The 13,102-nt window shown below is 38.2% G+C and overlaps 1 protein-coding gene across 6 annotated transcripts; it reads left to right on the forward strand.

The window, feature by feature from the left end:
- Positions 1 to 1,152: 1,152 nt before the first annotated feature.
- LOC6575678 (early endosome antigen 1) lies at positions 1,153 to 12,665 on the forward strand. Of its 6 annotated transcripts, none has more exons than XM_002001651.4 (7): positions 1,153 to 1,715; positions 7,455 to 7,849; positions 8,384 to 9,266; positions 9,710 to 9,808; positions 10,580 to 10,672; positions 12,171 to 12,370; positions 12,459 to 12,665. In XM_002001651.4, exons 1-7 carry the CDS (start codon positions 1,332 to 1,334, stop codon positions 12,577 to 12,579), a joined length of 2,175 nt encoding a protein of 724 aa, XP_002001687.2. In that variant the 5' UTR covers positions 1,153 to 1,331; the 3' UTR covers positions 12,580 to 12,665. The 6 variants fall into 6 exon arrangements, with proteins under 6 accessions (XP_002001687.2, XP_015020243.1, XP_032584675.1 ...); XM_044009062.1 differs by lacking the exon at positions 1,153 to 1,715 and adding an exon at positions 3,807 to 3,909; XM_015164757.3 differs by lacking the exon at positions 10,580 to 10,672.
- The last annotated feature ends 437 nt before the right edge of the window (positions 12,666 to 13,102 follow it).

Here is a 13,102-nt window from a genome sequence, read left to right on the forward strand (position 1 = left end):
GGTTATGGATAAGCGATTGGCCTTGAGCTTTGACGTAACTAGAACAAAGCTGCATAGTCATAGAATATATATATATATAAATATACATTGTATATGTATATATCTATTTTAGCTGAGACAACAACCAGATGGGCAAATAACAGCAACAAAAATAATGGGAATTTCATGATTTTCCGCCAAAAGCTGAGTGCAACATGCAAGCGCATCTCCAATTTCACTTTCTATGGCGCATGGTGGGGAGAGAGAGATAGAGAAAGGGGAGGGGGGTATTTAGAGGGTTGCCAATTGGCTATATATGCTCATTAATTTGTTTTCCAGCCATAGAAAGTTTTTAATTACGCGCGAGTGTTTAAGATAATGAAGCATTTAAAATGGTTGCTCAAATTTGTTTTTTTTCTTCTTCTTTTTGAAAGTGCAGCAGCAACAATTGCATTAATTTGCATTATTATAATTTCACTTTTTCTTTTCTATTTACAGCCACACAGTAGCAGCGTCCAGCGATGACGTCACTGCTGCCTCCACAAACCTCTGCAATGGAGCCAGAGGAGCAGCCAACAGCAGGAGCAGCAACAGCAGAAGCAGCAGCAGCAGGAGCAGGAGCAGGTGAACCTGCAACAGGGACAATAATGTTAAAAACAGCAGCAACTGCAGATGCAGACACAGCAACAACATCAGTAGAAGCAGTTAGAGCAACAACAATAGCAGCAGCAGCAGTAGAAGTAGACACAGCAGCAGCAGCAATAGGAGCAGAAGCACCAACAACGAGAGCAACAGAAGCATTACCTATTGCAACAGCAACAGTAGCAGAAGCAACAGCAGCTATAACAACAGGGACAATAATACAACCAACGGCTGCAGCAGCAAAAGAAGCGGTAACAACAATAGCAGCAGCAGCAGCAGCAGTAGAGGCAGAAGCTACAGCAGCAGCAACAGAAGCTTTACCTACTGCAGCAGCAACAGGAGCAACAGCAGCTATAACAACAGGGACAGTAATACCAGTAACAACAACAACTACAGCTGCAGCAGCAGCAGTTGCACCGCCAACAATAGTAATAGAGGCGTCAGCAACAGCAACATCAGCTCAAGCAGCTGAAGTTACAGCAACCACAACAACAACAACAGCAGCACCAATAGCAGTTACACCTAGAACAACAATAACAACAACAACAGAAACAGAAACAGCAGCAGCAACAGCAGAAGCAGTTGCAGTTACATCAACAACACGAAGAGCGCCAGCACATGCAGCAACACCCACAACAATAACGGCACCCACACGCATACCGCAAGCGAGCAGCGCTGCCTCTGTTGTTCCATTTCGTCGTTCCGCTTCCATGCGCTTGCGCGGCTCAAAAGGCACAGGCAATGTTGCTGCTGCCGCTGCCGCTGCCACTGCCACTGCTACTGCTGCTGCTGCTGCCGGCGTAAGCCACAGTACGCGCGCTCATCTCAACGGCAGCACAACGAACGGCAGCAGCAGCAAACCGTTATCCGGCGAAAAAATTGCAAAATTCGCGCATTATCGCAGCTGGAGCAATTTGGGACAGCGTCAACCGGGCAAAGCGGAAGCAGAGGCAACGGCTACGGCTACGGCAACTGCAACGGCAACACCTTCCCAATTGGATGAGACTCGGTTTCATGCATTATGTTTGGCTTTAACAGAGCAGCCAACTGAGCTGCAATTCTTGGCCAATATGGAAGCCAAGTCGCGTAATATGGTGAGTACCTTTGCTTACTTCAGTATCTATTTCCGTTGTGGGTGGCACACATTTCGGTATCGATTATTTTGCCCGTAAACCGCCCCCGCCTGCATTTCCTGCTGCTTGACCTATGAAACGCAAAAAGTACAAAAACCTGGACACAAGGAAAAAAAAAAAAAGAAAAGAAAACCCGCCCCCAACAATTGCGTACGTAATCGTCTTCTTCATTACGAAACGTGAGGACAACCCTGTTTTTGTGTGGGGGTGAGCGTGTGTGTGTATGTGTGTGTGTGGCAGGCATAACAGCCCCGCATTTGCATATTAAATGCTTTAAAGCGGGTCGATGGGAACTGTTGGCACATTAATAATTTAAACACTTCAACATAACTCGAAGTGTGCCTAAGTTCTATTCTAGATTATCGTTGTGGTTTATATATAATGAATGTATTATAGGGGTTTTTGAGCTATATGTACATACATACTATATATGCATGAGTAATATATGTACAACATATGCATATTAAAGCTTACTGAATGATGTAGACAGTATGAAGAGATAAATAGACGAGAATTTGATTTGTGGGCGGAAAAAGTTTTTAGGACTAGGATATGGAATCCATATATACATACATATATATAAATGCATCTACCCTTGACAGCTCTGTTAGGAAATTCAAATGGAATATTAGTTCATATAATCTTCAGATGTATAAATGTGAATGAAAGAGTGTTTAAATACCTCCTTGCCTTAGCCGAAACAAAGATTAGCAGTTCATTCAGTATCGGTTAGTATAGCCAAAGTATCGTATAGAATCTAAAATAGTTTTTCATCGTTTTGTAAAGTATCAGACGTATTGTATACTAATTTCTGAATCGTTCCAAATTTCCTAAATATATTGTGTACATGCATATGTATGTACGTATGAATGTGCATATGTAAGAATAAGATAACATAAGGTCTAAAAGCAAGGCCTAGCCAAAATCAATATTTTATTGATACATATGTACATATATGGCACTATCAATTGATATGTATGTACATCATATGTAGGTATGTAAACAATTATATACATATAAAGAAATATAAATAAATATAAAATTCCTTGGCTTGAGGCTTTGAACTCTTATTCATTGATATTCATATTCATAAATCGTATTTATAATGCAACCTAGATATAAACAATAATTATCGTATTATTGATTTAATTACAATTACTTTGTGGCCAGTTAATTACGGTACATATATAAGTAGCTTAAATTGATAATCAATTGGTTTTACACACATACTTAATTAGCTAACAATCTCATTTAAACTGTACATGTGCGCGACAGTTGAACAGCCATTGTATTGGGTCAGTCACTTTCAAAGCTTTTGCAGTTTGTCAATCTCCGTTTGTATTTATTTGTGTTTCGCTTAGTTCCCGTTTGCATAAACAATGTGAGACGAAAAGGAAAAGGCCGCTAGCAGCTGTTTCAATTCCACTTCCGCTCAGTTTCATGTCGAAAAAAAAAAAACGAAAATCAGCTGAGTTGTTCGTACCACAAGGAAATGCAAGTGCGCGGCGCAGCTTTTGCAAATATTGACAGGAGCCCACACACACACACATACGCCTATTTGCAGACGAACTCGTAGAAGCTTACATGCATGGACATGCACTTGCTTTGCAACCACCTTACCACACACACACACACACACACTCTCTCTCTCCCTCTGACTCTCTCTTTTCACTTCGCCTGTAGTTAAAATCTCAGCTGCCCGCTGGGAGGGTTCGTTTTGTTTTCGTTTGTTGTTGCTGCTGTTCTCGGCTTCAACTGTTTTTCGTTTTATTTTTTGGCATCTTCTTCATTTCGGTCTGACCCATGCGATTTGCGTTTCAGTTGATTTTTTATGCTCAACGCGAACGCATGCAAAAGCAAAAGCTCTTCGCTCTTCCCTTTCCATTTCCATTTCGCGCTTTTCGCTTTGTTATTGTTCCATGGCAAATCATTTCGGACTTTCCGTGTGAATGTCTTTAAGTATGTGGTGCCTGCGCTTACCGTTATGTTGATGTTTATATTTGTGTAGCTGTGTCGCAGCAGCGTCGCTCTCCATTCTCGTAGTTGTAATTTAGCGACAGCTGCTGGTGGAAAGGTTTTCGTACGGCTGTGCTTCGAAATGTTAATAATAAATGAAAGGGGCACTATTAAGACAATCGTATTGCCTATAATTGCAGTTCGTTGGCCCTTTTGCATAAATTATCATTATTGATATTTGCTACTGTCGCTGTATGCTAATTTGTGTGTGTGTGCTGCAGCAAAATCTGAAAGGCTTTTGAAACAAATATTTAAAATTATAATCAGCTAGTGATTTTTCACGAATACAGGGAAATATTTAAACTGCTACCTGAGGAAAAAGTGTAAGCGGAGTGTCTCTAAGGCAAACAGAAGACTTTCTTCAGCTCATAAATGAAGTATTAAAATCCTAATGGGATTTTTTAAATATATATTTTTTATGTTTAAATATTTTCAGTAATTTTTCATATTTTATATACAAATTTCTTGAGTGTTTCTTTAACAAAACCGTAAATATATGGAGTTTATCTTTATAGAATTCTTAGTTTGGAGTCCGTATTCGGTTTTAAATTCGTAATATCATATCATATATATGTATATATATAAGAAGAGATTAGAAATTTACCTGCTTATATAATGCATTTCCTTTAAATACTTCCACATTTTTTCGACGACCCTGAAAGCTTTGCCAAAAAAAATAAAAATAATGAAGCCATCCATAAAAGTGCCGCAAAATTGAAATGATATAGCTGCATATGTGTATATGTATGTATATTGATGTAGAAATAAATACATACATATGTACATACGTATGCACTTAGCTACAAAGCTATCTTGGCTGTTGTCCAAGTGGGTTATTTTGACCATTGTGGCAGTTGCAACGAGACAAATGCAGAATTGTTTCGCACACCTGAGCAGAGCTCTAGCCCGAACAGCACTCAAATCAAAAGCATCGATTTTTCTAAGGAAGAAGCAGAGAAATGATAAATGCAGCCCATATGAGAGTACATAGGTTGAATTGCTGGGACGTGACTGTAGTGGACCTTTAATTGAATAGTAAGACGACGCGATGTCAGCGAGTTGGCGAGTTGGAGGGGAGGAAATGTCGGTTATGAAGTGCGTAAGCGTAGCATTCGGTACTCTTTTCTTATAACAACATTAGCCCAGTTAACGCACGGGTCAGTACACTGAGAGAAAACAGCGAGCAGTGCATATCTTTGTTTATCTGTGTCTGTATCTGTATTTGTATATGTATCTGTTATCTGTATCTGTATCTGTATCTGTATCTCTATCTGTATCTGTATCTGTATCTGTATCTGTATCTGTATCTGTATCTGTATCTGTATCTGTATCTGTATCTGTACCTGTACCTGTACCTGTATCTGTTTCTGCATCTGTTTCTGTTTCTGTATCTGTATTTGTATCTGTATCTATATATTTATCTGTATTTGTATGTGTATCTATGCATTATTAATCTTTTTCTTTTTCTATCTGCATTATTAATCTTTTTATTTCTATAAGAGTATCTATATGTCATATCTTTGCTTTTGTATCTGTATCTTTATTGACTGACTCTGACTCTACATCCGTTACTGACTGAATTTTATCGTCATCTTTATCTACATATGCATGCAGCTCTATCTCCGTCTTTATCTGAATCAGTTTAAGTTTAAGCTGGCCTCTGCCGCATTTCCAACCTCTTCTTTTTCAATGGCATTCTCAATGCACATTAATCAGCATTTTTTCTCACTGTGTAAGACTACTCACACCTCTGAGCTTTGTTTTATTTTTTGTTGTCTCTTGTCTTTTCTTTTTATGTTTTATTAAAGCAGCTGTGTGCTGTTAGCTCGTGCGTAAAGCCCATTGCGAGAATCTTTTGTGGAAGTACTCAAAAAAAAAAAAAAAAAAAAAAAAAAACAAATAAAAAATTATTTCCCAGTAGTTGAACAATTAAAATAGGGCAAGAAACTCATTAATGATGATTATGAAATATGCATGAGGAACGTGCTCTGTACTGTGTGCTGTGTGCCTCCCTTTCTAACTGCGTCTAACCCGATTTGCAAGCCACTTTCTGTTGCGGCTGCAATTGTAATTGCACTTTGCAGTTTGCAGTTGCAGTTGCAGTTGCATTTGGCTATTATCGCTGACAATCGCTGAAACGGCCCAATGACGAGGTGGCCCAGTGACTGTCCCGCCAGCTGGCGAAGGCGACACTCATTTCTAAATCACATTTCAATTCGCTATTTGGGCCAGTCACAAACTGCCAACTGAAGCGTTTTCTTCCCTTTCCCTCTGTATCTCTCTCTCTCCTTTCTCTGTCTTTTTTTCTCTTTTAAAACTATACCTGGAAATAGGGAAAAGGTCTTTACTTTCTGCATTATATCATCGCCGTTTGCATGCACGTAATATGCTTAAATGAAGCACTCTTAAGTGCGAAAGCAGCTTTCAGATAAATCACATGTACTTAACGCATTTCAAGTGTACCTTGCTGTGGTACATTGGTCTAACAAGTGAAAATCTTCATCATTTAAATGAATAGCTCTATAATGTAGGTACACTACTCTGAATTGAAATTGAAGATATTTATAGCAATCGAATGCCTTTTAATGTAACTTTTCTGATATATTGTTATATGCATTGTTCGTAAAAAGCTTTTTCTGACTACTCTACGGCAATGTACCCTAAATGCCTATGGACGAGGTAGAATGTACCAAATACATGTCAAGTGTACCTATTCGAGTACATTCATACGAATTGTATTTATTAAATAAATATGAAAACCTCACATTGATAAAGTTGATATATAGCTCGGAGTCTTATGAAATATACTACATATGGTGTACCAAAAGAGAATTTCAAGTGTACCTTCGTGTGATAAATGTGTGTAAATCGTGGGAATCAACCTAGGAGCAAATCCTAGGCAGAAGAACTCTTAAATGAACTGAATAGAGTGCACTGAATTCGTTTAAAATGTACTTAAACTTTATTTCTTTTGTGGTACATTTCAGTATTAATTGATTTGCTTGCCTTCGTGAGTAAACTGCATTAAGTAGGGATTAGGCTTATATCAAATTCGTGCCAGCTTTTATAAAGCTAGGCTTGGCAGGTGTTCATTTCTCCCAAACCAAACCAAACCACAAAAGCCTAGAAAAAGGAAATGAAACAATGGGAAATTGTTGGCATTTAGCACTGGGTTTAGGTTTATACATTTATATATTTAGTATATATATGTAGTCTATATAATCAAGTCAAGACGAGCGACTAGGCAGCTAATTGACCACAAAAATGTGGCAGGGTAGCGGTTGATGTCTCTGTTTCATTTTGTTGTTGTTTTGGAATGGAAGGAATGCCACAATGAAAGTAAGCAAAGAAGAAGAAGAGAAGAAAAAGACCGACGGGTGTTTAAAATGTTTTGTATAATGTATAACAACAAATTGGTTTTGGGGCGTTACGGTAACTCTATCTTCAGCTCCAGCTCCAGCTCCAGCTCTAGCTCTAGCTGTAGCTGTAGCACTACCTTCAGCACCTCCTCCGTTCCCTCGCGGCTAGTTTCACGCTATCTTTTTACGCGCTTTTTCGCGAACTATGCACGAGTGAGCATTCAATTGAGAGATTTGGCTTGGAACAACCGCAGCGAGCGATTAGCAAAAGCAGCGAAAGCCAAATTAAGCAGTTTGTATCTTCAACAACTATTTCCATTTGCAGTCTTTAAAGCTGAACGGCGGCAGTGCTGAGACAGCTGGCAACGCAACGGTCACGGCCACGTCCACGTCTACGTCCACACCAAAGACGCCGCAAACGCCGCTCAACGGAGCCCCATCCAATCACATTCATTGCAGCCGCTCGTCAAAGTCGCTGAACAGGAAACACGACTCCCTACCAGCATCGCTATCAGCATCAGCATCAGCATCGGTTGTATCGGCATCAGCTGGAGGAAAGCTCTCCACAGTTCCCGAGACGAAGATCTCGCCAAGGACACCGCCAGTGACACCGGATTCGCCTAGCACCTATCTGGATGATGATCTAGACTCGATGTACTCATTTGCGACCACAACATCGGGTCGTTCAACCATGTCCTGCGAGCACCCCTATGTGGCCAGGTAAGGTTTGATACAGAGATCTATTAGGTAAAACACGGATAGTACTTGAAAGCTTATGGGGGAAACATGTATTATAATTTCCCTTAATATAGGGAATTTCAAATATGAAATGGTCCAAAATTCTTTATGATAAAAAATACTTGAATATAAGTTAAAAAGTAATGGGGAAACCGATTGATAAATTTGTTCCCTTAATATAGGGAATTTTTCATGTAGTATGGCCGAATATTTTATATGTTAGGATAACAAATACCTGAATATAGTTTAAAATTAACTTAATATAGGGAATTTTTAATGTGAATTGGTCTAAAACTTGGGTTATATTTTAGGATAACGAATATTGGGTAATTTTTTTGTGTAAAAATATATTATAGTATATAGGAATGATTTGGATCAGGACATTTCAAATATGAGTTTATATTTTACAGGAAATATTTTAAGATATTTTTTATCAGAAAATAACTTGGAGCAATAGTTAATCGATCTATTACTTTCCAATTCAGATTGACTGAAAATTTCCTTTATGCTTTACAGAAACGGTACCACCTTTAGTGGACGCAAAATGAAGTACGTGGTGCACTGTTCGAACTATGCGGGCCAAGTGGGCTCCGATTATCTGACGCCCACGCAGCGAGCGCAGCGACAGATACGCCGCCTTAAGGAGCTGTTGAGCATAGCGCGTCAGGATCTGGAGGCAAAGGATACGGAAATCTTGCGTTTAACGCGCGAAGTCGTCGAGCTGCGCCTATTCAAGGCATCGCTGAGTTCGCCCGAGGAGCGTTCGGCCTCCTCGGATGCGGTAACGGTGCGCGAAGCCGAGCTGAAGACCTCCCAGGACGTCTCGCCCATTGTGGACATGGTGGATGAGGCCAAGTGCAGTCCACGTCATCTGGCGCGCCAGCATCAGCAATTGCAGGCGATGCAAATGTCCACTGAGATGCAGAGCTCGTATGCCGACTCGGGGCACTTCGAGGATCTGACCATGTCGTCGGTGCACTCGAAGGACTCGCAAACGCAAAGCGATACGCCCGAAGAGGCGGCAGCCGAGGCCGCGGCGGAGGCGGAGGCAGCGGCCAGCCACTTGGAGAACTACGAGCTGCAGCGCCAGGAGCTGATTCGCATGTACGAGCACCGCATCGAGGAGCTGATACGCACCCAGGACGGCGCCACGAGCGACCTGAAGCGCTCGCACAACGACAAGGTCGAGGCGCTGCTCCAGAAGCTGGCCGAGTGCAACACTCGATACTCGGACATTGTCCCGGACTATGAGCATGCCAAGCAGCGCATCCGCGAGCTGGAGAAGCAGCTCGAGGACCTGCAGCGCAAGCTGGTCGAGCACGAGGAGAAGCAGAACAAAATGTACTTGCATATGTATCAGCAGGGGCAGGAGGCAGAGCGCATTTCGCGCGCCGATCAGGTACAATGAATATTGTGAAGAGACTCAAGAAATGTAGCATTACAATATGGGAACATTGAGATCGGAGAGGGTTTGAGCTAACCATGCGTCGAATATGGGGAAATTTTTTGATTTCCTCATATGAATATTGGATTTTATGATAACGCATCCCTATTACCTTATTATATAGTCAAATCGTAGTATGGGAAGTGCTACCTTAAACTTGGGGAAATACTAAGATAAAAAATATTAGAATATGGGGAAATTTCACTCATGTTCATTTGAAATGTAATACATGGCCTATGCCAAATATTGAAAACAAATATCCCAGCAGTTAGGAGAGCCTTGCTAATATTAGAATATAGGCAAATATTGATATACTATATAGTACTATACTTCTAGAAATTATATATACATTTAATTTGAATGAAAATATTCTAATGTTCCATTCCACTGTTTCGCAGGCAATGGAACTGGCACAGCGACAGCCCGATAGCAAGGTGTCGATCAACGAGCTGCTGCATCAGCTGCAGAGCACGCAGGACGAGCTGGAGAATATACGCGTAAGATTCTTCAATATCTTTCTAATATTATTTTCGGTTTTGTTTTGTGTGTTGCATTTTGTTGCATCATGAACTGAGCGACTCATACAACAAACATATTCCACACTCGACATATAACAACAACTACAAGAACAACAACAACACCAACACACAATCAACAAGCAACATAAAACATTTGAGTATCATTTTAGGGCGTGTTCCATTTCAATTTGGCGCTTTGCCTGGCTGGAAAAGCTGCATTTAATTGAGATGCGCGTCGACATTTTATTCGATTACATTTAGTTTAATTACAAGAAATATTTAAGCTTAAGTAACATAATTAATTACATCATTCTTTTTGGCAATATTCAAGTCGATACATTAAATGAGCAACATTTGTTTTTGTTTCAATCACATCGACGTTTTTGTGTTTCTTTGATTTGTTGCGCTTGTTTCATCTAATACCATTCCGTTCCGTTCCGTTGCGTTGCGTATTCAAGTAGAGCGAATTAAGTACAGTCACAACTTAGAGGATGAGTGCATGAAGTACAGTTGCCGCAAAAAGTCTTTAGTTTCCAATTTTACTATTATTTCCAATGCATGTTTTACAGTTATAACTTCTCTCTCTGTCTCTCTATATATAACTATTGTCTATTGAAAATTTGTTTAAAAAAATGTTTAATTTAATTTTCTATATCTATCTATATATATTGTCGTGTAACCGATAACAAAAAAAAAAAAAAAAATTCGAAAATCAATATCGAACAACAAAAATCGAAACTATTTTTGTAGGCATCAGAGTGTAGAATGAGGGAATGCGGCAGTAATCAAGCTCTCCTTACGGCAAAGGAGGCCATTTCTTTGTGGGTACTTGGCGCGCGTAAGGTTTGTAATATTCCTAAAAAAACAACAACAACAACAATAATAATTTCCCTTCCCTTAACAATTTGTACCTAAATCCCCAATTAGTTTCTTTAATTTATTTGCAAAATTTATGAGAATAACTAAAATTATTTTTATTTGTTTTTCACTTTTCATTTTCATCTTCATTTTCTGATCATTGGCTAATGGAACATATTTTGGCAATTCATATTATACCTAACCTCATTCACATGTGCGCCATTTCATCATGCGTGGTAAAAGGTAAACGGTGGCATTCTGGCGGAGGAATGAGTGGAATAGAACAAGAAATGCAACAGCTGTTCATTTTTAGCTTGCTTCACTGAAACTTTGGTAGTCCCCATTTTGTTTCCATTGGAAACATTGCAGAATCCTTTCGATTGAGGTGGTGTTTACATTGGGACTAAGAAATCACGTCTATTTTCTCTGAAAGCATGCAATTCAGGTTATATTTCCCAAGTGCTGTAAGGACCCAATTCAGGGCCTACAGTGGTTCCACGGCAGTTTGAACTTGTTTCCACTGGAAGCATTTCATTCAGTTGTGGGGTTAGGCAATACGTTTTTCTGGCCTTAACCTCAAAAAATATTAATGTTTTTCTTTTAGTGGTAACGAGAGGTATGTTCTCTTCATACATGTATATATAATCTATAATACTTTATTACATAAACGAGGGTAGTCTAAAAACAATTGAAAGTGTGTATACATTCTATTAAATAAATCAAAATATACATTACATTCTGAAAATATAAATACATATATATTACATTAAAAATAAAATAAAAAATAAATAAAAAATAATAAGTAAAATTATTTTTCCATGCTCCATATTTTTTTTTTTAAATATGATTTTTTTAAAATCTGTATTATTAGTATTTAATAATTTATTTAAAAGAATAAAAATAAAACCAAAAATATATATTTAGCATATCATGATGACTAAAAATTTATTAGAAGAAAATAAAAGCATTCAAGACTACCCTCTTTTATATTTACATAATTTAGAATCTTACAAATGCTAGTTTTGTTAGCTGTTTCGTTGCTGTTGAGCAACTATTACTGAAAATTTACAGAAGTATAGCTATAAAACCCAGATTTGTATCCATTACTTAACATATTTAGCATGTATTTCTCATATAAAGTTCCCATAGACTCCATAAACTCCACAATCTATATAACATTTCCCACCCGCCCTAAATTCCTACCTCAAATATATTCTATGCTAAATGTTCATATATCATATCATATATATATATATATATATATATATAAATATATATATCTATATAGCACCGATGATTCAGAAAAGAATTATATGTAAATATTACAATTATTTTTTTAACCTAACCTCACATTTCATATATATGTATTTGCTTAAGCTTTTATATGTTTACTAATACAAAGCGTTTCTTATGCACTATCTCTCGCTCTCTCTCCCCCTCTCTCTCTCGCACACACCACCGACTAACTCAATAATCAATATAGACGATCTATCGACGTCTGTTGGAGGCGCAAAAGAATCGCACCCGCGTCGATCCTGAAGTAACGCTGCAATTCCTGAAAAGCGCCATTTTCTATTTTCTAACGGACAAGGAGAACTCGCAGGGCCATCTGCAGGCGATCGAGAGCATTTTGGAGTTTACCGAGGAGGAGAAGGCGAAGATAAATCAAGCGCGATCTCCAAAGTAAATGGTCGTATATATATCTGTAGATATATATACATATATATATAATTAAATTTAGATTTTAATTTAATTTTCATTCTTTTTGTAGAATTCGCAAAATAATGTTACATTTTTTTAGTGCAGCTAAATTCATTGTTTTGTGTCTTTGTTCAGTTCGCGAATTTATTTACAATTTTATTTTGTCATGTAAAATAATTTTGATAAATTAAAGACGTACCGTTATTTTTCGGCGGCAACAACGAAAAAATATTGTAAGAAAGAGAAATGGAGAAAAAATGTCGAAGCAAAATCTTAATAAGGCGCTTTTTTATTTATACAATTCGTTTTAAGCATGATATGAGTACGTCCTATAGCAAATGCCCAGTGCATTATAAAAATAATATTTTAAATATATAATATTTTAATGCAAAACAAAAACGGATTTAGTTTTTGGTAGGCCCGGTTTGTCATTTGTAATTGGGCAAATAAGCAGAGGCATATATAGTTTTGATCGTGTTGCAGTGAAATTTTACTCATTAATAAATGATATATTTATTAGTTAAAACTGTTTTATTGATTTCTTTTTTAATAATACAAAATGCCTTGTCTTGTCAGAAGTAAACATTTTAAAAAGCGCGGCATAAAAACACAATCGATAAATGCCAACAAATTTACTTTGCTCTTTTTTGCGTCAATAAGCGCGCATTTGAACTCAGTGCGGTGAGTATCGATATGGATTTGTCGTAACAGCTG

This window comes from Drosophila mojavensis, unplaced genomic scaffold (assembly GCF_018153725.1).
Source record: "Drosophila mojavensis isolate 15081-1352.22 unplaced genomic scaffold, ASM1815372v1 contig_36, whole genome shotgun sequence".
Taxonomy (NCBI): Eukaryota; Metazoa; Arthropoda; class Insecta; order Diptera; family Drosophilidae; genus Drosophila; species Drosophila mojavensis.